This window comes from Suncus etruscus, chromosome 5, assembly GCF_024139225.1.
Source record: "Suncus etruscus isolate mSunEtr1 chromosome 5, mSunEtr1.pri.cur, whole genome shotgun sequence".
Taxonomy (NCBI): domain Eukaryota; kingdom Metazoa; phylum Chordata; class Mammalia; order Eulipotyphla; family Soricidae; genus Suncus; species Suncus etruscus.
The window spans coordinates 961,743-989,215 of record NC_064852.1 but is presented as its reverse complement, the minus strand read 5'-3'; the positions used below and the strand labels follow the sequence as shown (position 1 = coordinate 989,215).

Genomic DNA, 27,473 nt, shown 5'->3' with positions numbered 1-27,473 from the left:
AAGGACGGTGGTTGGAATCCCTGCATCCCGTATGGTCCCCAGAGCCTGCCAGGGGCGATTTCTGAACATAGAGCTAGGAGTGGCCCCTGTGTGCTGCCAGGTGTGACCCCAAAACCAAAAAAAAATAATAATAAAGGACAGCCCCTATCAAGACTGAGCATGGGGCTGTGGACAGCTCTGGCCACACCAACCATATGACTTGCCCAATATCCAGCTGCTGGCAGTGTTTGTCCGATCTCCCCCCACACACACACCTAGGGCAAATCACACTCCCAAGTCCTGCAGGGGGAGGGCGCAGTGGAGGACGAAGCTCCCCCCGCTGATGCCTGGCCTTCCCCAGGTCCCATCTGATGCCCAGGCTGAGGGAGTCTCGCTCGCACGAGTCCCTGCTCAGCCCCAGCAGCGCGGTGGAGGCGCTGGACCTCAGCATGGAGGAGCAGCTGCTCATCAAGCCTGTTCACAGCAGCATCCTGGGCCAGGACTATTGCTTCGAGGTGGGTGCCGCTGCCTCCTGGAGGGCCCTGCGGGGACAGGGCGGGAGGGGAAAGGGTCGCTGGGAGCGCACTTGCCACTCTCGAGCTTGTGCTCCCCGGTGGACACCTAGGTCTGGAGGGAAGGGGTCCAGGCAGGGGCGATCCCCAAGCTGCCATGGTTTTGAGGAGCCCTGGGTTGCATCTCCCAGCCTGTGTGTTTCCCCCCCCCCACCCCCGTTCCCCCAGCCATTCTGGTGAGTGAGGAACAAGCTCCAGGGACCCCCCAGTGGCTGTGGCTCATATGGGCATCAGCACGTGGCCACTGCCAGGCTGCTGTGACTTGCTTGTACGGGCCTTAGGGTAGAGTTTGGTGGTTCCCTCACAGCCCCCCAGAGGTGCAGGGCCAACAGGAATATCTGGGGGAGATGGAGGCACTGTCCCCTCAGATGGGGGACCAGCCAGAGACCAGTGGGCTGGAGGGGACAGGCACTACCAGGCAGCCCGGTTCGCTCCGCCCCCTGTGTCCAGTGTGACTCCCCCCCACCCCCCCGCAAGGCACTATGCCACCTGCCTGTTGTCAGTACTGTCCCATCCAGAGGTGTCACTGGGAGCTGAGGGACACTCGTTGCCCCCACTTGTCTTCCTGGTGTGTTTGTGGAGCTTAGGCTAAGAATTGACCTTTGACCAGGCTGTGGACCCCAGGCTGCCTCCCCCACCCCACCTCTGTGACCATGCCCTGCCACCCCACAGGTGACCACGTCATCCGGGAGCAAGTGCTTCTCCTGCCGGTCAGCTGCCGAGCGGGACAAGTGGATGGAGAACCTGCGGCGAGCGGTGCACCCCAACAAGGTAGGCCTGCACCCGCTCTTCCTGGAGCCCACAGAGCTGTAACTCACCTGTGAGTGGAACAGATTTCCGTATGAAGGATAGAGGGATTAAAGTGGGAGTGGGGTGACTGGACACAGTTAGATGCCCCCAAGTGAAAGGGAAACAGGTAGGCTTTGAAGGGACATTTTGTTGGTTTTTGTTTTGTTTTGTTGTTTTGGTTTCTGGCCACACCCCACAGCACTAGGGGTTACTCCTGGCTCTGCACTCAGAAATCCCGCCTGGCAGGCTCAGGGGACAGTATGGGTTGCTGGGGGTCGAACCCAAGTCCGCCGTGTGCAAGGCAAATGCCTTAACTGCTGTGCTAGCACCCCAGCCCCCTGAAGGGACCTCTGGGCAGCCAGGCTGACAGGGTACTGGGGTGCCATCCTTGAAGAGATGCAGGAGGCCAGGCTGGAGTCTGACTGGAGGGTTGGGGTCTTAAGCAAAAGTTGGATACATAGTTTCTCTCTCTGGAACTCCTGTTTTCTCACCCATGCTTTCCTAGCTGCCCCTGACCCCACGACCACCCCAGTCCATTCTTGTTCTCCTACCCAGTCCCAGCTTTCTTGTTTGTCCCTCCTCCACGGATCCCCCCAGGACTCCCCCACCAGGTTCAGGGGATCCCAGCTATCATGGCCAGCATCTCTGACTGCCCTGAGCTTTGTCTTTGGCCCCCATGATGACCCATGAAAGGCATTGCCTCTGAGTGACTTCAGCAGCACAACTCCGCTGTCTGCCCCTCTCTGAGCCTCTTCTTCCAGCCTCTTCTTTACTGCATTCTCACCCCCCTATTCTATTTTTTGTTTGTTTGTTTGTTTGTTTTTGGACCACACCTGGTGGGGCTCAGGGATTATTCCTGACTCTACAGTCAGAAATTGCTCCTGGCAAGTTCGGGGAACCATATGGGATCTGGGAATCGAACCTAGGCCTATCCTGGGTCGCCACATGCCAGGCAAATGCCCTTACCTCTGTGCTATCACTCCAGTTCTTCAACCCTCTATTCTAGAGAAGGGGCAGAGTGTCTCCTTATTCTAGAGAGGAGCTGGAGCATCTCGCTGGTTTTGCAGGATGGGCATCTTTGTTTCCAGCTTCCTTCTTCTAGAGAGGGGGCAGAGACTTTTTAAAGCTGCCTGGGAGCTGGTGCGAGCAGAAAGGCCCTGTCCCCCTCCCGCTGCCCTTGAGCCTGTCCCAATCCGAGCGCCGTCTCACGGTGCCCCTTCACCCCTGCAGGACAACAGCCGGCGCGTGGAGCATGTCCTGAAGCTGTGGGTGATCGAGGCCAAGGACCTGCCGGCCAAGAAGAAGTACCTCTGCGAGCTGTGCCTGGATGATGTGCTGTACGCGCGCACCACGGGCAAGCTCAAGACGGACAACGTCTTCTGGGGCGAGCACTTCGAGTTCCACAACCTGCCGCCCCTGCGCACCGTCACGGTGCACCTGTACCGAGAGACTGACAAGAAGAAGAAGAAGGAGCGCAGCAGCTACCTGGGCCTGGTCAGCCTGCCTGCCGCCTCGGTGGCAGGACGGCAGTTCGTGGAGAAGTGGTACCCGGTGGTGACGCCCAACCCCAAGGGCGGCAAGGGCCCCGGGCCCATGATCCGCATCAAGGCGCGCTACCAGACCATCACCATCCTGCCCATGGAGATGTACAAGGAGTTTGCCGAGCACATCACCAACCACTACCTGGGCCTGTGTGCCGCCCTCGAGCCCATCCTCAGCGCCAAGACCAAGGAGGAGATGGCGTCGGCGCTGGTGCACATCCTGCAGAGCACGGGGAAGGTCAAGGTAGGTGTGCGCAGCCTGGAAGCCCTGTCCCCACCTGCAGCCTGAAATCGCGCGTTTCTGCTCTTCCTGCCTGGAGCGAGGCCTCCAGTCTGCAGCCTCAAGGGGGGGCTAAATTTTCGGAGTCTCCCTCCATGGCCCCAGGGTAGCCCCTCCCTGCACTTCTGTCTAGAGGTGTGTGGTTGAGTCCACCAGGATGTGACCATTGCGTGATCCTTAATCTGGTCCAGCCTGTCCTGTTGTCCATCTCCACAGCCCTCCCCCATTATGTGGGGTTCAGGTCCACTCTTTTCTATCCCTGTCCTTCCCAAGGGGGATCTCTCAGTGGGGTTCATTCAGGCTCGGAAAGGGGCCTGGCATGCTACAGGAAAGTCTGATTCTGCAGTTCTGAGACCTTGGTGGCTTTAGAGAGATTAGGGCAGGAGTCTCAAACTCAATATACCTGGGGGCCGCAGGAGGCAAAGTCGGGGTGAGGCAGGGCCGCATAAGGGATTTCGCTTACCAAATATTCGCAATAAAAAATTGCATTAGGGGCCAGGAAGGTGGCGCTAGAGGTAAGGTGTCTGCCTTGCAAGCGCTAGCGTAGGACGGACCACGGTTCGATCCTCCGGTGTCCCATATGGTCCCCCCAAGCCAGGGGCGATTTCTGAGTGCATAGCCAGGAGTAACCCCTGAGCGTCAAATGGGTGTGGCCCAAAAACAAAACAACAACAAAAAAAATTGCATTAGTGGGCCCGGAGAGATCGCACAGCGACCTTTGCCTCGCAAGCAGCTGATCTAGGACCAAAGGTGGTTGGTTCGAATCCCGGCGTCCCATAGGGTCCCCCGTGCCTGCCAGGAGCTATTTCTGAGCAGACAGCCAGGAGTCACCCCTGAGCTCCGATGGGTGTGGCCCAAAAACAAAAACAAAAAAAATTGCATTAGTAAGAAAAAAATCGCATTAAGCATTTGCATACCGTGAACGGAACTGCTCCGGGTATGCAAATGTTTAATGCGGTTTTTTTCTTACTAATGTGATTTTTATTGCGATTATTCGGTAAGCGCATAATCGCGAACACTGCGATATTTGAAGACCGGCCGCGGGCCACAAAATGTTGTACGGAGGGCCGCAAAGCGAGTTTGAGACCCCTGGGTTAGGGGGTCCTTGTCGAGTCCTCAGCCTGGGGTTCAGGGAGGTACAGATTGGGCTTTGGGAGCAAGACTGGAATATTCCAGAGCAGAGCCTGTGGTGTGTGATCCCCCTTCAGGATCCCTAGAGTGACTGACTCCCCAGAACTGCCCATTGGGCATGGAGTTGTGCAGCCCTGCATGGCCCAGGCCCAGAGTGCTCTGACCCCTCATGCTGGCTTCACAGTACTGGCTGGGCCATTCTGTCCCTGCACGTGTGGGAGCTGGAGAGGAGGAGGTGGAAGGAGCCTGAGTCCCTGGAGTTGCCACTGCACCTGTGCAAGTCTGTCCCTGGGGTCCCCATACCCATGAGGTCTCTGTATCCTGGGGGTCCCCCTCCATCCATCCGGATGCCCATACCCATAATACCCCAGATACCCCTACCCAGGTCCTAGGTGTTACCTGTACCCAGGAGTGTCTCTATACCCAGGGTTCTCCCATACCCAAGAGGGTTCCATGCCCTGGAGTCCCCATGCACATAGGAGAGTTGCCATGTTCCCTGCGCTCACAAGGGTTTCTCGGTCTCCTCTATCAGACTGCACTGGGGCCTGAGATGACTTTGGACTTCCTTGATGTGAGACGAGATGGGGGGCGCTGGCCTTCATGTAGTGCGGTCAGTGAAGGAAGGAGCGAGCCCCTATTTGAACCACTGGGAGCGCAGGGCTTCCTTCTGGCCATCCTACCTGCTACCCCCTGCTTTTATTTGTTTTTCTTTATTTTCTTTATTTTTCTTTTTTCTTTTTGTTTTTTGTTTGTTTGTTTGTTTGTTTGGGTCACCCATGCAACAGTGCTCAGGAATCACTCAGGGGACCATACAGGGTGTTAGGGATCAAACCTGGATCAGCTGTACTTTCACTCTGGCCCTGCCCCTGCTCTTTAGGGGCTCCCAGGCTTCTGCAGTGGTGCCAGTTCCCTTGGGGCTCCTGACTCAAGTTTTCTCAGGGCCTTGTTGAAGAGCCCCCAACCTTGCGGCCCTCTCTGGGCCTCTGCTTTCAAGAGACCTCAAAATTGTCCTTTTGTGTTCTATTGTTCCTAGCATGATAATTACTGTTTTGATCATGCTAATAAGGGCCGTAGCTGGTGCTGCCTGTGGTCTGCCTCTGGAGCTCTCTGACCCTCTGCACCGGGCATGTTGCCGGTACTCTTGAGGTGTCTAGAACACCTAGAACCCTGACCCCAGCCATGCACCTGGCCTGTGTGCCGAAGGCGAGATGGATGGGGGTCAGGACAGCCTGGCTTCCCTCGCCTGCGTGCGAGGACCAGGAGGACTGAGGACGGTGCTCTGCTCTGACCCTCACCCCCGGGCCTGTGCAGGGGTCTGGCTGGAGCAACCCAACAGCTCAAAGGCATTGACTCTTGTTGGTGAGCAGAAAATCTGCTCATGCCCATCTGGAGCCTGACTCCAGCACCCACTCTCCACGCCTCCCCTCACAGGCTGCTGGGGTGTGTCTCTCCCTGCCCCGAGGTGTGTCCCATAGCCGAAGAGGTGGTTGTCCTCAGAAGCAGAGACTTCTCCTGGCCAGGTTGCAGGTCTGGAATGCCAGGGTTCCATTTACCTGTCATGGGGGGGGCCTCCTCGTCCTCAACGCTCCCTCCTGTCTTCCAGGACTTCCTGACAGATCTGATGATGTCTGAGGTGGACCGCTGCGGGGACAATGAGCACCTCATCTTCCGGGAAAACACGCTGGCCACCAAGGCCATCGAGGAGTACCTCAAGCTGGTGGGCCAGAAATACCTGCAGGACGCACTAGGTAGGGCGGTGTGTGGGACAGTGGGGGGTGGGGGCAGGGGGCCTCCTGCCGGGCACTCACACCCTTCCCTCCCCCAGGAGAGTTCATCAAGGCGCTCTATGAGTCAGACGAGAACTGTGAGGTGGACCCCAGCAAGTGCTCAGCCGCTGACCTCCCCGAGCACCAAGGCAACCTCAAGATGTGCTGCGAGCTGGCCTTCTGCAAGATCATCAACTCCTACTGGTCAGTGCCACCTGCCCAGCACAGTCCCTACCCATTTGCAGGCTGGCGGGCAGGGTGGGGTGGGGGCACATCTGGCCTTGTACCTGCTGAACCTCTGGGCCGCATGACCCTTGGTTTATTTCTGTTTTATTTATTTAATTTTAATTTAATTTTTATTTTTTTTGGGTCACACCCAGCAGCACTTAGGGGCGACTCCTGGCTCTGCGCTCAGAAATCGCCCCTGTCAGGCTCGGGGGACCTTATGGGATGCTGGCGGCCCTGTGTTGAACGCCTGCAAGACAGACGCCCTACCACTGTACTATAGCTCTGGCCTCCCTTTTATTTTAATTTTAAAAAATTTTGAAGGACATAGCTCTCAGAGATAAAAAACATTTTGGCCCATTCAGTTAATGAATTCCTTGCCAAGAGAGCTTTTCCAGATAGTTTTAAAAAGTTGTCTAAACTGGGTCTAAGAGATAGCACAGAGTTAGGCCATTTGCCTTGCATGCAGCCAATTTAGGACAGATGGTAGTTCAAATCCTGGCATCCCATATGGTCTCCCGAGCCTGCCTGGAGCGATTTCTGAGCATAGAGCCAGGAGGAACGCCTGAGTGCCACTGGGTGTGACCCAAAAATCAAAAACAAAGACAAAAGTTATCTAAACTATGTTGACCTCAAATGTTCCATCTTATTCTGTAGGAGATATATGAAATATGCTACACATGTAAAAATATTTCTAAAGCACTTCCTTATCTATTTTGATTAAGCTACATATACTCTCCCAAAGCCACTGTTTTTATATAAATGATAACAGATGAGATATATGAAACCATTTAAAAAGACTTCCTGTGACAGAGGAGGGGTCAAGTGCCACATACAGCAAAGATTAGGGTTGTTTGCTTTATTTATTGTTGTTTGGTCCATACATGCGATGGTGCTTGGGCCTTACTCCTGGCTCTGTACTCAGGGGTCACTCCTGGCAGTGCTGGGAGGGACCATATGAGATGATGGGAATGGAACCCAGCTTAGCCACTTGCTAGGTGAATGCCCTACCCACTTTGCTTTCTTTCGACCCCTCCCCCCCCCCCCCCCCCCCCCCGGCTGGTTCCTTTGGGCTCTGGACCATGCTTGGAGGGTCCCAGATCCCAAGCAAGATCCTCCTGTTTATATTTTCATCACCAAGGGCCCATGTGCTGGGGAAATGGAGGCGTTGGTCCGTTCAGAGGGGCCCTGTTACACAGTTACAAAGTCTGTTGGCAGGACTTGCGTAGGTGCCAGGGTTGGCCAGAGGAGGCAGGTGGAGCCTTTCGTGCTTCGGGGATGCTGCCGCTCACTGGCCCATCCCCGGGCCCTGCTCTTTGCATGTGAGGAGGGCCTTATCGATCCTAAGTAGCAGGGTGTCTGTTGGCATCCCCAGGGTGCTTGGGCTGGGAAGTCCTCCCTCACTAGAGTGCTCCCTCTTCAGAGCAGGCAGAGATCCTAGGACTAGCCCAGCCTGGCCTGGCCCAGGGTCGCTTTGTGCTCTGCCGCTGTTCCCAGGCAGTCCAGGCAAGGGCCAATTTGTCCACAGATGCTTCTTCCCATTTCCTTCGGGGCGATGCCTCCCACACCCCTAATAGCTCAGCTGTTACCCCTCAGAGGCCTGTCTGATAGATCCAGCCTCGGGTTCAGGGCCCCCAGAACATCCTGGTTCTCTGAATGAGGGGTTGAGGGGTTGGAAATGCAAACCAGGAAACAACTAGACCAGTATGTCCTGAGCTGGTGCTGCCAGGGTGAGGTTGAGTCTGGAGCCCAGAACCCCAAGCCTTCAGGGTGAAAAGGCCTTATAGGGGCCTCTAGGGTCCCAGCAGAGAGAGCCCTCAATCAGGTCCCAGGAACCCCACACCACTCCTCACACCCGCAGAGATGGCCCTCCGGTTCTATCACACCCAGCAGTGCTCAGGGGTTACTACTGGCTCTGCACTCAGAAATCGCCCCTAGCAGGCTCGGGGGCCCATAAGGGGTGCCGGGATTCGAACCACCATCCTTCTGCATGCAAGGCAAAAGCCCTACCTCCATGCTATCTCTTCGGCCCCTATTTTATTTTGTTTTGTTTTGTTTTACCTTTTGCCTTTTTGGTTTTGGAGGGTCAAGCTCAGTAGTTCTCAGGGGTATTCCTGACTCAGTCCAGGGGTGCCCCGGGTGGTTCTTAAGTAAATCATGCCCAGTATTGAGGTCAGCCACGGGCAAGGTGAGCGCCTTAGCATCTGGGCTATCTCTTTGGGGCCTCCCAGCTTGCCTCTTCTGGAGGGTCCTAAACCCTTCTGATACCTTGGAGCTCTCACATCAAGTAAGGAAAGGCGGTGAGCATGGAGGCAGTGCTGGTCTGTCCTCCACCTCCACCTGCTGTCTGGGAATTAGGGTCTCCCCCAGTTCTGTTCAGAACCAGCCCCAGCCCTCACACCCTGCTGTGTTCAGTCCTATTCTCACCCTGGCTGGAGCCTGAGTGTCCCTGTCCCCTAGAATTCCCCCCTGTGCCAGAGCCTAACCAGTGACTAAGGGGTCAGGGTTATAACTAAAGACCAGAGTTATAGCACAGCGGTAAGATGTTTACCTTGCATGAGGCCAACCTGGGACGAACCCGGGTTCGATCTCCAGCATCCCACTGGCAGGGGTCTCAAACTTGCGGCCCCGGAGTTGTAGCAGCCCTCCGTACAACATTTTGTGGCCTGCCTTCAAATATGCCATTTTTATTCGGTAAGCGAATAATCGCGAATACTGCAATATTTGAAGGCCGGCCGCGGGCCATAAAGTGTTGTACGGAGGGCCGCAACAACTCACGGGCTTCGAGTTTGAGGCCCCTGGTGTCCCCCGAGCCTGCCAGGAGTGAGTTCTGAGTGCAGAGCCAGAGTAGCCCCCTGAGTGCCGCTGGGTGTGGCCCAAAACAAAACAAACTAAAAAGGTCAGAAGCACTTTTTCGCATGCGAGATCCTCAGGTTTGGTCCTCAGCACTGTATGGTTCCCCTTATGCCAAGCACCTTACAGGTATGTCCCCCCAAAGCCAGCTGAGCCCTCGTCCTGTGGCCTGGCTGACCCCACCTGTCCCCCCCCCCCCCCAGCGTGTTCCCCCGGGAGCTGAAGGAGGTGTTTGCCTCGTGGCGGCAGGAGTGCAGCAGCCGCGGGCGGCCCGACATCAGCGAGCGGCTCATCAGTGCCTCCCTGTTCCTGCGCTTCCTGTGCCCGGCCATCATGTCGCCCTCCCTCTTCCACCTGCTGCAGGAGTACCCCGACGACCGCACCGCCCGCACCCTCACCCTCATCGCCAAGGTCACCCAGAACCTGGCTAACTTCGCCAAGTGAGTGTCATGCCTCTCTGGTCCCCCGGGGTCACCACTGTTCTCCTCTCTTGTTCCAAGGGCAGCTGCTAGTGCCTGTGCTCCTTCTCGCCCCCAGCACCTGTCACTGAAATAAATATCTCCTTCATTCCCACGAGCCAAAAGGCAAGAGATTACTTTCTGCCACTGTCTTTCTGTCTGTTTTGGGGCCACACCAGGCAGCACTCAGGGGTTCCTCCTGGCTCTGCGCTCAGAAATCACCCTTGGCAGGCTCGGGGGATCGAACCCTGGTTCATCCTTGGTTGGCCGCATGCAAGGCATGCTATGCTATCACTCCAGCTCCTCTTCATCATTTTTTTTGTTTTGTTTTGTTTTGTTTTATGGGCCACACCTGGTGGTTCTCGGTTACTCCTGGCTCTGCACTCAGAAATCATTTCTGGCAGGCTCGGAGGACCTTGTGGAATGCTGGAAATCGAACCCAGGTCTCTGCCACTCTTTTTTTTTTTTTTTGGTTTTTGGGCCACACCCGTTTGACACTCAGGGATTACTGGCTATGCACTCAGAAATAGCCCCTGGCTTGGGGGGACCATATGGGACGCTGGGGGATCGAACCACGGTCCGTCCTACGCTAGCGCTTGCAAGGCAGACACCTTACCTTTAGCGCCATCTTCCCGGCCCCATCTGCCACTGTCTTAAGTGGGCATTTGATCCTGACCAGCCCTGGGCCTGATCTCCATGGGCTAACTAAATGCCCCTGCATCCAGAAGGTCCCACATGTTCTAAGCCCTAGGCTTGGGCACGTGGGTCAGTGACTTCTACGACCTCCATGTTGGAGGCGGTCTGCTCCGAAGATGCACCCAGCATGGTCCTGCTGTGTCAAGGCAAGGAGGATTGCAGGCAGCAGAGGGAAGGGAAGCAGCCAGCTTGGAGGAGGTTGAGCAGCCATGGCGCAGGGTGGTGCAGAGACAGACTTCCTGGGAAATATGCTGGGAGCTGAGTTTCCTCCTTCCTGCCTCTGGGGCAGGCCTGGGAACTTTGAGCTGGAAGGAGGACGCTCCGAGACATTTCTGAGACATTCTTCCTCACCACCAGAGTTGACCTCCGGGTCCAGGGCAGGGTAGGCTGGTGCATGTCAGGCTGACAGGAGCCGAGAACCAGGATGATGTGCTTCCAGCAAAGAAGGGTAGTTGAGGGGCCGGGATGAGAGTTCAAGGGTGGGAGCCCTGAGTTTGGCCCCAAACACATTGCAGGTATGTTCCAAAGAAAACAAGAGAAAAGCCATAGAGCTGGGGGAAACAGGGAAGCATTTGTGAGGGGTGGCAAGGCCCAGCTGTGACTTGAAGCTTGGAGTTGTGGGCTTGGGCCTGCCCTGTGTGAGGAGCAGTGGCCGACCCCGGGCGGGCCCAGGCATGTCCAGTCAGCTCTTGGCCTCATGCACAGAGCAGGTTGGCCAGTGGGGTGGGCGGTGGTGCAGGAATCGAGAGCTGATCACAGGGGTGGTGGACTGGCTGGCGGGCCGGCCCCGTGGCTCACCCTGCGTGCCCTCCCCTCCCCGTCCCAGATTCGGCAGCAAGGAGGAGTACATGTCCTTCATGAACCAGTTCCTGGAGCACGAGTGGACCAACATGCAGCGCTTCCTGCTGGAGATCTCCAACCCTGAGACCATCTCCAACACGGCCGGCTTCGAGGGCTACATCGACCTGGGCCGAGAGCTCTCCAGCCTGCACTCGCTTCTCTGGGAAGCCGTCAGCCAGCTGGAGCAGGTGCCTGCCCCCCTCCCCCCGCCCCTGTGCTCCAGGACCGGTCATGCGCATGGGGCATTGGGCAGCCAGCTGCTTCTCCAGGTCCCTCCCGGCCATGAGCAGAAAAGCCTTGGACACGAAAGAGACTAAAAGGGCTGCCCTTCCCTGGGGCGGGGGAATGTTGCAAGTCCCTCCAGCTGCCCGTGAACATGCCTCAGATACAGGCATTGCTTCCTGTATCTGAAATGCTCCCTCTGTGGCCTGGGGCTCCCCCCACCCACGTCCGAACCCTCATTCCCAGTCTGAGGTCCAGCAAAGACTGTGCCTTCCAGGATGCCACAATGTGTGCTGAACTGCGTAGCCACCAGATATGTAGCGGACAGGCTACATATGACCACTACAGTGGTCAGTGTGTGGCAGGGCTAGGCCTCTCTGTCTCTATAGTAGAATTTTGTGGGGGTTTTGGGGGTTTATTTTGGGGGGGGGGCCATACCCAGTGGCGCTCAGGGGTTTATTCCTGGCTCTGCACTCAGAAATCGCTCCTAGCAGGCTTGGGTATGGGATGCCAGAGACAGAATCCAGGTCCATTCTGGGTCAGCTGTGTGCAAGCAAACGCTTTACCACTGTGCTATCTTTCTGGCCCCTGTAGGCCAGCAGGCTGCATCTCTCCTGCTGAACACTTGTCCCTTGCCTCTGAGGCACGATTAGGACAGTGCAGTTAGAGCTCAGGCCTCTCCCCTGCAGCTTGCGCCAGCCACTGGCTGCCTCAGTGCTAAGTCTGGCCTTAACCCTGACCGGCTTCTGCCTGTCCATTTGTGGTTCATTGTGGTCCATTTGACGGATGGTGCCCACGCTGGGCCAGGCCAACCATCACCTGGGACTCAGGTGTGCTGTTGTCCACTGGAGTTTGCTGGGGCTGCAGGGTATGGGCTGGATCAGGGTCCTCTCGGGGATCTGGTGGTCACGGATGGGCTCCTGGGTTCCGAGCTGCACCGAGACTCATGGGGTCTGACCTCCTGTCCTGGGCCCACCTGGTCACCTCCGTGCTCTCTTGTGCTGTGTCGCTGCAGAGCATCATCGCCAAACTGGGGCCCCTGCCGCGAATCCTGAGGGACGTCCACACAGCCCTGAGTGCCCCCGGCAGTGGGCAGCTCTCGGGGTCCAACGACCTGGCCTCCACGCCCGGCTCTGGCAGCAGCAGCATCTCGGCCGGGCTGCAGAAGATGGTGATCGAGAACGATCTCTCTGGGTAAGAGGACGGGGCGAGGTGGGGGTCGGCTGGGCACATGCAGACAAGGGCCTGCTCCTCTGTGGTCTCAACCGGAGACCAGCAGTGTTTACAAAAGCAAATTGGGAGCCGGAGCCGGAGCACAGTGATGGGGCCTTTGCCTTGCATGCGGCCTACCCGGATGCACCTAGGTTCAATCCCCAACATCCCATCTGGTCCCCAAGCCTGCCAGGAATGATTTCCGAGCACAGAGCCAGGAGTAACACCTGAGTGTCGCTGGGTGTGGCCCAAACATCCGCCCTCCCCCCAAAAAAAGGCAGATTGGGTGAGACAGGAGAGTTGTGCCAGGTCCTAAACCCAGGAGGCTCCACTGGGAAAAATCAGGGTAGATTCCTGGGGAAAGAGAGTGCTAGATTCTTTGGGGAGAAGTAGCATATTTTCACTGGTAGACGCTAAAGCCACAGTCGCTGATCCCTTGCACCTCCTTTTCCGGATTCCTGGGAGATGTGAGGTGCCTATCCTGGCTAAATCTTGGATGGTGTCAGGCTGGGAGGCTGGAAGTCCCAGAGGATGTGTGTGCGGGAGTAGTGTTGGGGGAAGCCTGTTAGTCCGGGACCCTGAGGAGGAAGCTCGCAGCAGAGGGGAGGCAAATCTTCCAGAGACTGGCGTCGAAGTGAGGATCATTTGTCCAGAATTTGGTCTTGATGCCCAAGTTGATGTGCACGTTCCCCCCAGCTCCCATCACTGGGATCTTGAGCCCTGGTCCCTAATGTCTCGGCCTGCACAGATAGGACAGCCTAGGAGTTCTTGGACTTAACAGGAATTAGAACAAGGCTTGTGATCACTGGCTGAGCCCAGGATGGGGAGACATCTCTGAGCCCTGCCTCTGCCTGCAGAAACCTGGCCTGGGCTCAGGGGAAAGAGAGTGGATGGAGAGCTTCAGGCGGGGGCTCGCTGAGTAGGCAGAGGCCATTGCACACTCCTGAGTCATTGTTTCATCTCATTTTGTTGATTTTGAGAGCCTTTTGGGGGGGTATACCAGTAGTGCTCAGGGGTTACTCCTGCTCTGCATTCAAGAATTATTCCTGGTGGGGCTTGGGAGAACCATATGGGATGCTAGGGATCAAACTCGGGCTGGCCCTGTGTGAGCCCTACATTGCTCAGACCCTCTCTGAATCCTTAGGTGTCTATCTCTATAACCTGTTGACCAGAGGGCCCCACACTGACCCCAAATGGACCAGTCCCAGGGTCCTGAGGACCTGGGTACACTGCAGGCACAGGGAAGGTCACCACTGCCCTTGCCCACAGCTCCCCACAGTCCGAGGTGGGGCTCAGAGATTTCTCCCCATCCCGAGCTCAGCTAAGGCCCCTCATTCCAATTCCTGTGAAGCCCCAAACCTCTTGGGCTGAGACATTAGGGGTCAGGGTGAGGCCCCCCCATTCTGCTGCCCCATTTCAGCTCCTATCAAACCCCAAGACCTCCTATATACCTTTGGCCTATTCAGTTCTCTTTCAACCCTATGTCCTTCCCTCTAGTTTCCACCTGCTCTTCTAGGGGACTGGGGCTGGGAAGATGGTACAGAGGAGTGGGCAGGGCCAGGAGGTACTGGGGGTAGCCAGAAAGTGCAGGGAGAGGTTGCAGGGGAAGTGGGCAGGGCCAGGAGGTGCAGGGAGAGGGTGCAGGGGAAGGCGGGTGGGGCCAGGAGGTTTTGGAAGAGGGCACAAGAGGGGGTGCAGGAAGAGGGTGCAGAGGGATTGGACCAGGAGGTGCAGGGAGAGGGTGCAGGGGAGGTGGGCGGGGCGACCTCCCCCTGAGTCATGCCAGGAAGATCCTCCTCTGAATCCTGTTTTTCCCAGGAGCTCCAGCCCCCGCCTGCCAGTCAGACCAGGGGTGGCAGCGGGAGGCTGGGCCAGGAGCCTCCCCAGGCCGCACTCGGGTTGCGAGGCTAATGAAGAGCAAGCAGGCAGAGGCAGAGGCAGCCTGTTTCTGTCAGAGCTCTCTGAGCAGGAACCTTGGACCCCTGAGGAGTGCCACGCTGTGGGGGGGTGGGCTCAGCTGGTGGGAACTTCCCAGAGCACCCCTGGGCACAGCACCCCTTATTCTGGGGTGCAGCGAATGAGGGCAGAGGGCACCAGGCCGATAGCCTGGCGTGGATCTCGGGCTGGTCACCTCCCCTCCGGGCAGCAGTCCGTGCCTGGATAGTGCTGTCTTGGCCCAGCAGTTCTGGGCATCACAGCCCGAGCTGTGGCTTGCCTTTCTGCTGCCAATCCCCAGGGCCTTCCTGCTTGAGCTACTCAGGTCTGCCTGGTTCCCTGCAGCCCCAGTGAAGGGCTTGGATCCCAGGCCCAACAGTTGGCGGGTGCTCCGGGGGTCCGCCCCGTGGCGGCCGGCCGCACTCACGGTTCTTCTCTCCCTGTGTGTGCTTGTCTCCTGCAGTCTCATAGATTTCACCCGGTTACCGTCTCCAACCCCCGAAAACAAGGACTTGTTTTTTGTCACAAGGTCCTCCGGGGTCCAGCCCTCGCCTGCCCGCAGCTCCAGTTACTCGGAAGCCAACGAGCCCGATCTCCAGATGGCCAACGGCGGCAAGAGCTTGTCCATGGTGGACCTGCAGGAGGCCCGCGCGCTGGACGGGGATGCCAGTTCCCCCACGGGTGCCGACGCCCTCGCCGCCGATGGGCAGACAGCCATGGCTCAGCTGGTGGCCGGGTGGCCGGCCCGGGCGGCTGCCCCCGTGAACCTAGCAGGGCTGGCCACAGTGCGACGGGCAGGCCAGACGCCCACCACACCCGGCACCTCGGAGGGCGCGCCGGGCCGGCCCCAGCTGCTGGCACCGCTCTCCTTCCAGAACCCTGTGTACCAGATGGCGGCTGGCCTGCCCCTGTCCCCTCGCGGCCTGGGCGACTCCGGCTCTGAGGGACACAGCTCCCTGAGCTCTCACAGCAACAGCGAGGACCTGGCAGCCGCGGCCAAGCTGGGCAGCTTCGGCGCCGAGGAACTGGCACGGCGACCCGGCGAGCTGGCTCGGCGACAGATGTCGCTTACGGAGAAGGCCGGACCGCCCACGGTGCCCCGACAGAACAGTGCCGGCCCCCAGCGCCGGATCGACCAGCCCCCACCGCCCCCACCGCCACCCCCGCCTGCACCCCGCGGGCGCACACCCCCCACACTGCTCAGCACCCTGCAGTACCCGCGGCCTTCCAGCGGCACCCTGGCATCCGCCTCGCCTGACTGGGCGGGCCCCGGGACCCGGCTGCGCCAACAGTCCTCGTCCTCCAAGGGTGACAGTCCCGAACTGAAGCCTCGGGCCCCGCACAAGCCGGTGAGTATGGCTGGGGGCTGCGGTGGGGGGCCGTGGGGCTCTCATCCCCCTCATGCCGCTTGCTTGCCCTCCCCATCTCACTCAAGCCTGAACCCACGTTCCATCTCCTGCCACTGGAAGCTGCCCAGCCCCACCAGCAGCTCCCTCTGAGCCCCTTGAGGCTGGGATGCTAGAGACGAGGGGACACTGTCCTTCCCCTCTCTCCAGCTTGCGAAAACCCTCACCCAGCGTAGGGTAAGCCCATCTGCACGCAGCCCTTTACCCTGCACACGGAACATTCCGCATCTGACCTCCAGGTCGGTCTGCGGGCCCAGTTCTGTTCTCTCCCTTGCTCGCTCCCACCAGGGCAGCCCAGGACGGAGCCCCCAGGGCCAGTCCTTCTGCCGTGCCCTCTACGCCCACCTCTGCCACTTGCCCACCTGCCCTGTGCCCTCCGCCTGCCAGCCCCTCTCACGGCTGTGTTTCGTTGTAGGGCCCTTCGCCCGTGAGTCCCAATGCCTTGGACCGCACGGCCGCTTGGCTTTTGACTATGAACGCGCAGTTGTTAGAAGACGAGGGTCTGGGGCCAGACCCCCCCCACAGGGATAGGCTAAGGAGTAAGGAAGATCTCAGCCAAGCAGAAAAGGTAAACCGGAGCCTGGAGCTCGGGGCAGGGCGGGCCGCCCTCGGGGACAGCCAGCTAGCAGGGACTCTGAGGCCCAGTGGAGCCCTGGTCCCTGGGACACTCACCCACACCCCACAGAGGGCAGCCGAGAGGGCAGAGAAAGGAGAGCAGCGGACAGAATTAGCTTGAGGCCTGGTGGTATCTCCCAGATGGCCGTCCTCACCATGTGTTGGCTGGCCCAGTCCCCCCAGACGGAGTGAGAGAGGGGGATCCCTGGGCGAGCACTGCTCACCCTCAAGGTCTTTCTCCACCAGAGAAAAGATGAGAGGCTCTGCAGTCCTTGTCTGCCTGCCACCACCCCATCCCCTGCATCCCACCCACCATGCATCCACCTGCTTTGGCCATGGGTTTGGGGCGAGCACGGTGGTGGTGGTGGTGGGCTCAGGCAGGAGCTGGCATCCCCTGAGGTGCCCTATGTGGTTTCGCTTTGGAGATTGGGGTCGAGGATCTCACCACCAGGCTCTCTGCCCTTTTCCTCTCCTCTTTGGCCCGTGAGCGACTCACTTGCTTCCGTGCTCCTTGTGTCTGGTCTCCTGGAGACCAGGCTCAGTGTCTCTGGAATGTACCTTGCCCCCTGCTCATGCCCAGCCAGCAGAGCAGGTGCCCAAAATGGGCCCCCAAGTCCCTTCCTCCAATGGGCCAGGCTCTTGGAATTTGATTTTGCTTCAGGGTCAGCTCTGGGGTCTTGGAGCTGTCTCCTCGTCTCATGGTCTCCTGACCTCGGGAAAGCCCTATGATGAGGAGAAAACTAAGGCCCTGTTGCCCTCCTTGGCAGGTCCCTTCTGTCCCCAGTAACCTGTATTCTCAGAGCTCCCTACCCCGATTTTCAGTCCTGGTGCTGACCCACATCGCATCCACCCATCTGGTGTGTGTCCCAGCACTCCGCTCCCCTAAATTCTGGGTATTGGACACAACCCAACAGCTGGTGCTGCTTTGCCTTCAGTACATACTCCCTCCCTGTCCTATTCGTCCCCATTTCGTGGTCATTGGCTCAGCTCACCTCCTGGACCTCAGTTTCCCTCCTGCAGAGACCAGGGCTACTAACCTTTGGTTTATTCGACCTTCACTTCTGAGAAGTGGCTTGGCCCCTTACTCCCTTCTCCCCACTAGGCTGCAGGGCCGGGTTGGTGGACGGAACTGGACCTGGGGAGCTCAGGGTAGGGCCAGGCTTCAAGTCCTGAACCAAGCAGCCCCCCCCAAACACACCGCACCTCACGCCCCTGTTGCCGCTGGGCCGCGCGAGGCAGGCACCTCCGGCCGGGGCTCACCAGGCTGTGCTCTGTCCCGTGCGGTGCCTGCTGCCGCCCCCTCCCCGCCCCCGCCCGCCCCGCAGGACCTGGCAGTGCTGCAGGACAAGCTACGCATCTCCACCAAGAAGCTAGAGGAGTACGAGACGCTCTTCAAGTGCCAGGAGGAGACCACGCAGAAGCTGGTGCTGGAGTATCAGGCGCGGCTGGAAGAGGGCGAGGAGCGGCTGCGGCGGCAGCAGGAAGACAAGGACATCCAGATGAAGGGCATCATCAACAGGTGCGCATGGCACGGCACGGCATGGGCGGGCATGGGAGCTGGTGGGTGGGCAGCCCCGTGTGCGGCCTCTCGGCAAGCGCTGAGCTCTCCGAAGAATTCAGAGTTGGGTACCAGGAAAAACTCTCACACACACAGGCGCCATTTGGGGAGGGGATGATGGCAGTGATAGAGAGAGGGTGGAAAAGACAGGACCGGTCCCACCACTCTCCTAAGAGCCCCAATGTGGGATGGGGGCGGGGGCCCAGGGAGAGTGATGCTAAGCTTGGTGTGGTGTGTGCGATGGTGTAAGGTCCCTGCTGGTTCTCTGAGGGCACTGTTAGGGGGGTTCATTGCTCTCCATATGCAGCTTGTCTCCAGGTCTGTGCCCCCCACCCATGACCTGTCCCTGGTTACCCCCTAACTCTCCCGAGCTGATGGCCTGTCATGTGGCACTGTATAGCTGTGAGCATCTCCTTCCTGGGCAGGGAAAATGTCAGTGCTTAGTGGTTCCGATGTGGCCTGGCCAGTTACAGAAACCATCATGTCCACAGGTTTGGGAGTGACAGTCACTGTCAGCCTCACCCCCTTTTTTTTATCTGTACAGTCCAGGCAGAAAGTAGCACTTGCTTCTACGAGGTCCACTATCTGTTGAGCCACTTTGTGCACATGAATATGCGTGTCTACATGTGTGTATGTGGGCTCTTGTGTGCATGAGTTGACACGTGTGATCATGTTAGTGTGCATCTGTCTGTTGTGAGGTTGTGTGAACATTTACACCTGTCTGTTGTATGTATGTATTTTAAGGGTGTATATTTAAGGGTTTTTTTTCTGGGGCCAAGGTGACTGTTTGGGCCTTTGGACAGGATTCAGTCTCCAGTTCCAGGGTGCTGTTGCTCTTGAGACTCCGCAGCACTGCAGCCCCGGGCCCACTCCCCCGTTTCTGTGCTGATCCCAGGATTACACCGTAGGGAACGTCCTCTTCATTTCTTGGGCTTGTCGGCCCGTGTCTCCATCCCTCTAGGACCCCTGCCCATCACAGGTCCCCCACATGCTCTCTGGGTCCCATGACCCCATTGTTTCAGTTTCAACTTGTTTGGGCGCTTCTTCCCTGCTTCTTGGGGTTCACCACTTAGAACTTTTCTTTTCTGTTGTTTATTTTGGGTCACACCTGGGGTACTCGGGTTTCTCCTGGCTCTGCACTCAGAAATCACTCCTGACAGACTCGGGGGACCATATGGGGTGCCGGGAATCCAACTACCTTCTGTCCTAGGTTGGCCGCGTGCAAGGCAAATGCCCTACTGCTGAGCTATCGCTCCGACCCCACCACTTAGAACTTTTCTTGGCTTCTCTCCAGCTCCCGCCGTCTGTTCCATTTGACCTTTGGGTGGTCTGTCTCCAAGCCTGCAGTTGGCTTCAGGTCTATCTATGGCTCATGTCAGTGCTGGGGCTGTCCTGTGTCACCACCCCAGCAAGTCCTGTAGTTATGCTTTCAGCATTGTCTGCTTCCTATAGCCTGCTTTAGACATGGACTTCCCTCCTGTTCTTGGGTGCAGTTTCTCTGCATGCCCAGCCTCTGGGAGTCGGGGTCCAGCACTGTCTCTAGGCCTCAGGTGCCAGATGTCCCAGTTCCCTTTGTTCCGGGACACAATAAGGACACAAGAAGGCTGCTACAGGAAGTGGTTTGATTGTTTTTGCTGCTGCCTTTAAGCTTTGTTGGGGCACATCCCCGTCACTTCTGCTGCAGGTCTGATCAGGTGCCCTGCGAAGGCCATTTCCTTCTGGGGATTCTGTTGGGCACACGAGGGGGCTCGGCTGCCCCCATGGCATGGAATGCAGAGGGATCTCTAATGTGAGTCCGCTGGGGTCCTCTCACTCTGAGAGCTGTGCTCTGCTGTACTCTCAGGCAGAGGGGGGCTCCCCGTGGTCCCCGCAGTGGCTGAGGTGGTGCTGGAGACCCTTGTTTCCTGCAGCCCATCTGGCTCTCGTGGTGTTTCGTCTCCTTTGGTGTTTGGCAGGAAGATGTAGTTCCTGCCCTGACCCAGCCCCCTAAACCAGCCTCCCAGACCCCTTTCTTCTGCTCTGTGCCCCCTTCCCTGTATCTGTCCCGCCTCACTCCTCCTTCAGCCTCTGTAGCGCTCGAACTGAGATGGCCAGGAGAATGAGATGGCCATTGAGATGGTTTGTGAGAGTCATGAGGAGAGGATTTCAGTATGCAGGGGAAGGGGGGAGGGGGGACAGAACAGAAGGGAGGGTGAAGGGAGCAAAGGGAGGGATAAAGTTGGGGAACAAGATGAAGGGGGTAGATTGGAACAGGGGGATGTCATAGAGCAGTGGTCCTCAAACTATGGCCCGCGGGCCACATATTGTATTTGTATCTGTTTTGTTTCTTCATTGCAAAATATACGAAGTGTGCATAAGAATTCGTTCATGGGCCCGGAGAGATAGCACAGCGGCCTTGCAAGCAGCCGATCCAGGACCAAAGGTGGTTGGTTCAAATCCCAGTGTCCCATATCCCCCACCCCACCCCGTGCCTGCCAGAAGCTATTTCTGAACAGACAACCAGGAGTGACCCCTGAGCACTGCCGGGTGTGGCCCAAAAAAAAAACAAAAAAACAAAAACAAAAAAAAAGATTTCGTTCATAAGTTTTGTTTTTACTATAGTCAGACCCTCCAATGGTCTGAGGGACAGTGAACTGGCCCCCTGTTTAAAAAGTTTGAGGACCCCTGGCATAGAGGAATGGAGGGAGAGGACACAGGGAGCTGGTAGAGGAGTGGAGGGGGAAAGAGAAGGGTCTTGGGGAGGAGGTAAGAGTCTTAGGGAGGAAGGAGTGGTCTTAGGAGATGAAGGGGGAGGGCAGGGGTCTCAGGAACTAGAGGGAGGACTCTTGGGGGAGGAGAGAGGGGACCATGAAACAGAGGGAGGCCTCCAGCACATCTGCCCTGGGGCGCAGAGCTGAGATTGTGGGGAGACAGGTGAGGACGCCCAGGGAAGTCGGGAGGAGGGATGGTCATGGAACCAGTGAGGCTACACTGTCCTGCATCCCTGTCCTGGCTGCCCACAGCCCTGTCGCAGCTGTCTTGCACCGCCCTTTCCCCATTCAGTCTGTTTGTCCTCCATGCTTCCCTGTGGAGGTGGTGGCCATCACTTGCTTGTTTCACTGTCTGTGACAGCCCCTTCATGTGCATACGTGCTCATAGACACTCACCTGTGAGTGCTCACACACATTTCACCCGCTGCACATAGACACCTATCTCCTGTAGGTACGAACACACACACACACACACACACACACACACACACACACACACACACACACACACACACACTTCCTGCTGTCCTTGCCCCACACTGTGGAGCTGCAGACAGTAGAAAAATTATTTTTTGTTGTTGTTATTTTTTTATTTGTTTTTGGGCCATACCTAGCAGTGCTCAGAGGTTACTCCTAGCTCTGTGCTCAGAATTCAGGGATCGAACCCAGGTCTGTCCCAGTTTGGCCATGTACAAGGCAAACGCTCTGCCACTGCTCTGCTCTGGTTCCATTAGAGAACGTCTTAAGAGTCTTCAACACCCACCTGTCCACAGGTCCTGAGATAGGACCCTACTTGGCAACTCTGGGGTGCAGAGGTTCTTTCCCTCATTCCCACCCTTTGGATCCGGAGGTGATCAGGAATGGGGAAGCCCCTGGGACCTGGGAACAGAGCCTGGTGAGAGCAAGTGGAAGGAGAAGCCAGGCCGGCTCAATGAGGCCTGTCCCAGCCCCGCTGGCTCCACGGCCCTGACGCCTCTCCCTCGGCAGGCTGATGTCCGTGGAGGAGGAGCTGAAGAAGGACCATGCAGAGATGCAGGCAGCGGTGGACTCCAAGCAGAAGATCATCGATGCCCAGGTGGGCGAGAGGCTGTGTCTCACACAGCACTCGGGGGGCCATGAAAGACCCTCTTTGGTCCTCCAGAATGGGGCCTGCTGTCTCAGGCTATGCCGCAAAGACTCTGGGTCACATATGCTCATGTGCTAGGTCATGTGCCTTAAGTCAAGGCAGGGAGGGTGTGCAGAAAGCCAGGATGACAGGCGGGTGACCCACCCGGTCTTGGCGCCTTGGAGGCTCGTCCCATGGCCCTAGGGCCTTTCCTTCTAGACCAAAGCGTTTCTGCTCCCCCCTGCGCCCTTCATCCCTGCCCCATGACCTCGTCCCCATCATCCCTGTACCCCTCATCCCTGTCCCATCACCCAGCCTGTTTGCTTCATCTCTGCTCCTGCACCCCTCCCCGCATCACCTGCCCCCACCCTGCTCCCATCATTCCTGTTCCCCCTTGTCTCTGTACCCATCTTAGTGTTCCCTGGTCACTTCTTCTCCTGCATCCCCTGTTGCATCCCTGTTCCTCCTCCCCGCTGCAGCCCATCTTCATCCTGTCCCTCCTCTACCTGCATCCCCGTTGGTTCCACCATCCCCCCTCTCAGGCATCCTCAAGGTCTGTCCTTCCTCTCCTCCACAATGCCCTCAAGACCTGGGCTCATCACCCCCCCCCCCGCCCTGTCTGTAGGTGGCCCAGAGACCACCCCAGACCCCCCCCAGCTAGCACCCTCTCTATCCACAGGAGAAGCGCATCGCCTCGTTGGATGCGGCCAACGCCCGCCTCATGAGCGCGCTGACACAGCTGAAAGAGAGGTACAGCATGCAGGCCCGTAACGGCATCTCCCCCACCAACCCCACCAAATTGCAGATAACCGAGAACGGCGAGTTCAGGAACAGCAGCAACTGCTGACCTGCCCATGGAGGGCGGCGCTGCGGTGCCCGGGCGAGGCCATTGCCCAACTGCCCAAGCTCGGCTCCCCTTCCCCGGCCACAGAGGGAGCTGCCAGAGACTGCTGAGACGCTGGGGGGGGGGGGGTGGCTGCGGCCTGCCCCGCTCTCCTGGCCAAGAAGCGAGTGTGGGAGCGGGCAGAAGAGACTGCAACGGGGGTGGCAGCGGGGGGCCACTGAAATGGCTCCATCACCTCCTCGCCCGGTGGCCGCCGTGTCCTCCTTGACCCAGCCAAGTGCATGTGCCCCTTGGGAGGGAGCCTCCTGGAGACGTGGGGTGCAGGACGCAGGAGGCCTACTTTGGGGGCTGCCTGGCAGCCAGCCTCTGCTCCGAGGGAGCTGGCAGGGAGAGTGCGGGGCAGAGCCCCTCTCCTCGGAGCCACCGCCCCTGCATGCACGTCTGAGGAACGAGGTGCCCCCACCCTATCACCTGTCCGCAGACTCCCACCTTGAACCTGCCCCCACGCCCTCCCTCCACACTACTCACACTGCCAAATAGGCCACAGGGAGGACCCCGGCTTGCTCCGGGCCCCTGGACCAGTGGGGATGCGAGGGCCTTGCCCCACCCCTGAGCCACAGGTGTTCTCGGGGTGCTCAAGGGCTCCCCGATGCCAAAGACCTGGGCCGAGGCAGTCCGCCTGGCACCCTCACGGTGCCTGCCCTTGTCCCGGGCCCACAACCTGGCTTGGTGTGGTCAGCGGCGCCCCCCCCAAGAGAAAAGGCCCCTCTCTTCAGGGACACATAGACAAGAGGTTTCTGCGGCCCGCGGCCCCGAGGAGATGGATAACTGCGATTTCTCTTCCTTTCACAGTATGCATTAGAAACAAAAGCCCGCTCGCTCTCTCTCTCGCTCACTCGCTGGAAGCCAGGGGCCTTTTAAATTGGGCGTGTGCACGGCATGGGAAATAGCGGCCCTGGACGAGAGACTTGCTCCCTCTCCGGCACTGCAGCGGGCCCGGCGCCTCCTCACCCTCCTGCCCCCCCTCCAAGGACCCGGGCGCTGCACTCAGTGGGGCGGGGTGGGCCCCCCAACCCTCGCCTTTTGCTCGGCTCTTAGGCTGAGTGGGATCTTTTGGCCCTCACCATGCATCCCCTTGTGGGGTGCAGGTGGGCAGGAGCGCGACACCCCGGGCTCTGAGGGGAAGGGGCACTCTCCTAGGCGGGGCCCCCAGGAAGGAAGGGTGGGCCGCACACTCTGCCTCTACCGGCCACTCAGGCAGGACCCGCCCGTCCTCCCACAAGCCTCGAGCGACCTCAGACCGAGCTCGTCTTAGCAATACGGGGTGTGGGTGGGGGCTCCCCGAGGGCCCCGGAGTCGGTGCTGGCAGCCCCAGGCGTGGGCTCTGAGCTCTTGGGCCGAGAGCCTGGACCCCCCACCCAGAGCAAAAACTGTATAAATGTCGTCCAGACGCCTCCCAGCTGGGGTGGGACCCGCACACGTGTGCGGTCTCTGTAAATGTTAGTGGTGTCTGACTTTTTGCTGTGACTTGCCTACAGGCTCCGCAGCCTCCCTCAGTCCTGGTGCTGCCTGGGCCCGACGTGGTTCTCTCACCCAGGGGACAGTTGGGTGGCAAGTGCTTTGGAATCTTGGGGAGTCGTGGGGTCCCTGTCCCGGGCATGGATTGGGCAGCGAGCTGGCTGGCGGGGACCCCCTCCCACCACCCCGTGCCATGCCGGGGACAGGAGAACTGGCATTCCCCACGATTGGGGCGGCCAGTGTCTCTAGGGCAGCCGGGAGTGAAGCCGCCCCGGGTCCGCCTCTTGGCCTAGCCGCGACGTCTTGGGTGGAGAAAACTGCCCGGCTTCTCCAAGAGAAGTCTTCACGGCTGCCCGGATTAGGGGTGCGAGTGAATCCCAGGCCAGAGCGCCGCTCACCCCTGCCCCTGGGCAGAGCATCTGCCCCGGCACCCCTCCCTTCAGCCCCTCTGTCTGGCCACCTCCTCTTTTCTATATACCCCACCCTTGGCCCCTTGCACCGCCCCTGAAACTCCCCCCCCCTTTTGTAAGTATGTGGAAAGGAAATAATGCAAACATTTGGGGCCACTGGCCGCCCAGCCGTGACCCTAACTGTGTAATACTGTACAGAGAAAGTGGTCGGTGTTCTCCATGTGTGGCTGTGCAATTTCTGTACATTTGCAATTAGAAATATTAAAGATTTATTTAGCTATTTTAAGCCTGCCTCGCCTCTCCATCCGGCTGCCTCGGGACGAGGTCCAGGGGTGACGGAGTTGAGTGAGGGGCTGAGGTGTTTTCCCGAGGGGGAGTAGGGGTCCCCCAAAGCTGGAGGAGGCAGTGGCTACAGCTCACTGCAAGGTTTGTCCCTTCTCACGGTCTATGTTCTCTCAGCTTCAAGGTGAGGTCCCAGGTCTCCCCGAGAGGGTGTCTCTGTACCCCCTCACAGAGATCCTTCCCGAATCTGCCTTCAGGAAAGTTGGGGAGGGAACGGGCATCTAGGATCACCGCAGCTTGGGGCTGAGATGCACAGACCCCTGCTGCCTATGCTCAGAGACAGCCGCCCACCCCACCCCCGCGTTCTGGGCACTGCTTTGCAGGGCAGGGGGGCGCCTCGCCCTGGAGCCCATCTGGTATTCTCAGCCCCTCCAGGATGGGGGACCAGATGCCCGGCACTGCCTCAGGGAAGCTCCAGAGGTGCCTCTTGGCTTTGGAGCCAATAAATGGAAGAAAGCCCTAGGCTGGGGGTGCTTCATGCCAGCCTGACTCTCCCCTAAATTCTGAGTGGCTCCAAACTGGCGACTGGGGGAGGAACGTTGTACCTTTCCTCTGTGGCACAATCCCTGCTCCTCCCCCAGGCTCAGACCCTTGAAAAAGTGCTGCCCTCTGCTCTGGCTCGATGACTGGCGGCTGTGTCCTGCCCCCTGAGCCTCTCACAAGGGCCACTGGGCGTGTCTAGCTCCCCAGAGCTCTGTGTCTTCCCTGCCTTCTGCACCCAGCCTGGCCCTAGGGTGCGCCCTGCTCTGGGCAACTGTGCGTCAGCCCCTGCCAGATCTCTGGGTGCTGGGCACTGCAGAATGATGATAGACATCCATCTGGGCCGTGCTGATGGGCTGAGGGGTCCTGTCTCTAGTGCCAGTCTGGAGACCTAACCACTCTGTGATCCTACCCTGTCTCTCTGTTTTTCTCCATCTTGGGTCACTCCCCCCACTCACAGCTCTGTTCCTGCCACGATTCCTCTCCTGCAGCTTCCCTGGACCCCCTCTTCCTTCCCAAGCAGACCCCACTGGGTCCTGCCTTCCTGGCACCCACACCTTCAGTCTCTGCCAAACTTGATCCTGCAGGATCCAAGTTCCTCCTGACCAGTCCCAGCCTAGGTCTTTCCTCCCTCCCTGTGGCCAGTCTTTCTCTGCCCACTTCTGCACACAACGGCTTTTGCCCCACACCTCCCGCCTCCCAGCCCTTCCCCAATGTACACCCAAAGGCCCGTCCTTGGTTCATCCATCCAAACTAAGAGCAACTGCAGCAACCAGGGGTGCCTCTGAACAGGCAGCGAGGCCGTGAGCTTTTGCGGTGGGCTTAGCTGTGCCCAAGGGTTGAGCAAGGCCTGAGGGAGAGCCAGAGGCGGTCACATCCCAACTGGAGGCCCATCCAGGGGGCCTTAATAGTGACGGAATTTCTGGGGCCGGGCGGTGGCGCTGGAGGTAAGGTGCCTGCCTTACAAGTGCTAGCCCGGCGTCCCATATGGTTCCCCCAAGCCAGGGGCGATTTCTGAGCACATAGCCAGGAGTAACCCCTGAGCGTCAAACGGGTGTGGCCCAAAAACCAAAAAAAAAAAAAAAAAAACAAAAACAAAAATAGTGACGGAATTTCTTCATAGGAAATCTGCCAAGCTCTCATCTTACTGCCAGAGACCAACCCCCTATTTTTCCAGCAGTACCCAGTCTGTCCCTAACATGCAACAAATGGAAATAAGAAACCCTTAGAAAGTTGTCTAAAGAATCTTGAGGTCAGGGCCGGAGAGATAGCACAGCTGTACGAGGCTGAGGCCAGTCCAAGACAGACAGTGGTTTGAGTCCCAGAATCCCATATGGTCCTCTGAGCTTGCAAGGAGTGACTTCTGAGCCCAGAGCCAAGCTGAGCACCACTGGGTGCTCAAAGAAAAAAAATAAATCTTGAGGTCTTGCTCTTTGTCTCCAAGTAATGAAACCTGGTCAGTTTAATTAGGAAGGAGGTGAGAGAAATACTGCCATGGGGAAAAAATATGAAAGATAAGTATTGAATTGATAAGACATTCAACCTCCCAGACATGCACCTCCCTCCCCAAACCCTACAAGAAAGCCAGAGGGATGGACCCCTAGAAGAGAGTGACCCAGATGTCCTGGGCCTCCTGCACCACCTTTTCAGAAACAAAATCACCTGTCCCCACCTGAGGCTGCTACCATACCCCCACCCTGTCCTTGGGGGGGTGTGAATTGCCCACTGGGAAACCACCCTTGGGGCGTGGTCAGAGGAACAGAGGAGCCTGCAGGCCACAGAGACCCTGGAGAAATGCAAGTGGCTGTTGATGGCTTGAGTTGGCTAAGTTGGCAGAGTGGGTGGGGCATGAGCTAGAAAACCGCTGATGAGGCCTTGTGGAACCCCAAGAGGTTGGGAGTGGAAGGCAATACTGGTGCCAGTCTCAGCCTCCTCTTGGAAGGAAC

The 27,473-nt window shown here is 58.3% G+C and overlaps 1 protein-coding gene across 4 annotated transcripts in view; it reads left to right on the top strand.

The window, feature by feature from the left end:
• DAB2IP (DAB2 interacting protein) overlaps positions 1-23,842 on the top strand; it is a 202,902-nt gene extending 179,060 nt beyond the window's left edge. For 2 of the 4 annotated variants that reach the window (XM_049773062.1, XM_049773061.1), the window contains exons 4-16: positions 341-494; positions 1,224-1,322; positions 2,571-3,125; positions 5,896-6,040; positions 6,118-6,262; positions 9,340-9,576; positions 11,117-11,318; positions 12,368-12,546; positions 14,963-15,848; positions 16,321-16,473; positions 17,846-18,039; positions 21,816-21,903; positions 22,613-23,061. In XM_049773062.1, the coding sequence (XP_049629019.1) occupies positions 341-494; positions 1,224-1,322; positions 2,571-3,125; positions 5,896-6,040; positions 6,118-6,262; positions 9,340-9,576; positions 11,117-11,318; positions 12,368-12,546; positions 14,963-15,848; positions 16,321-16,473; positions 17,846-18,039; positions 21,816-21,903; positions 22,613-22,780 (3,205 nt within the window). In that variant the 3' untranslated portion in view covers positions 22,781-23,061. Of the gene's footprint in view, positions 1-340; positions 495-1,223; positions 1,323-2,570; positions 3,126-5,895; positions 6,041-6,117; positions 6,263-9,339; positions 9,577-11,116; positions 11,319-12,367; positions 12,547-14,962; positions 15,849-16,320; positions 16,474-17,845; positions 18,040-21,815; positions 21,904-22,612; positions 23,062-23,629 lie in introns of those variants that run through there. The other 2 variants (XM_049773064.1, XM_049773063.1) reach the window with 2 other exon arrangements.
• Positions 23,843-27,473: the final 3,631 nt, after the last annotated feature.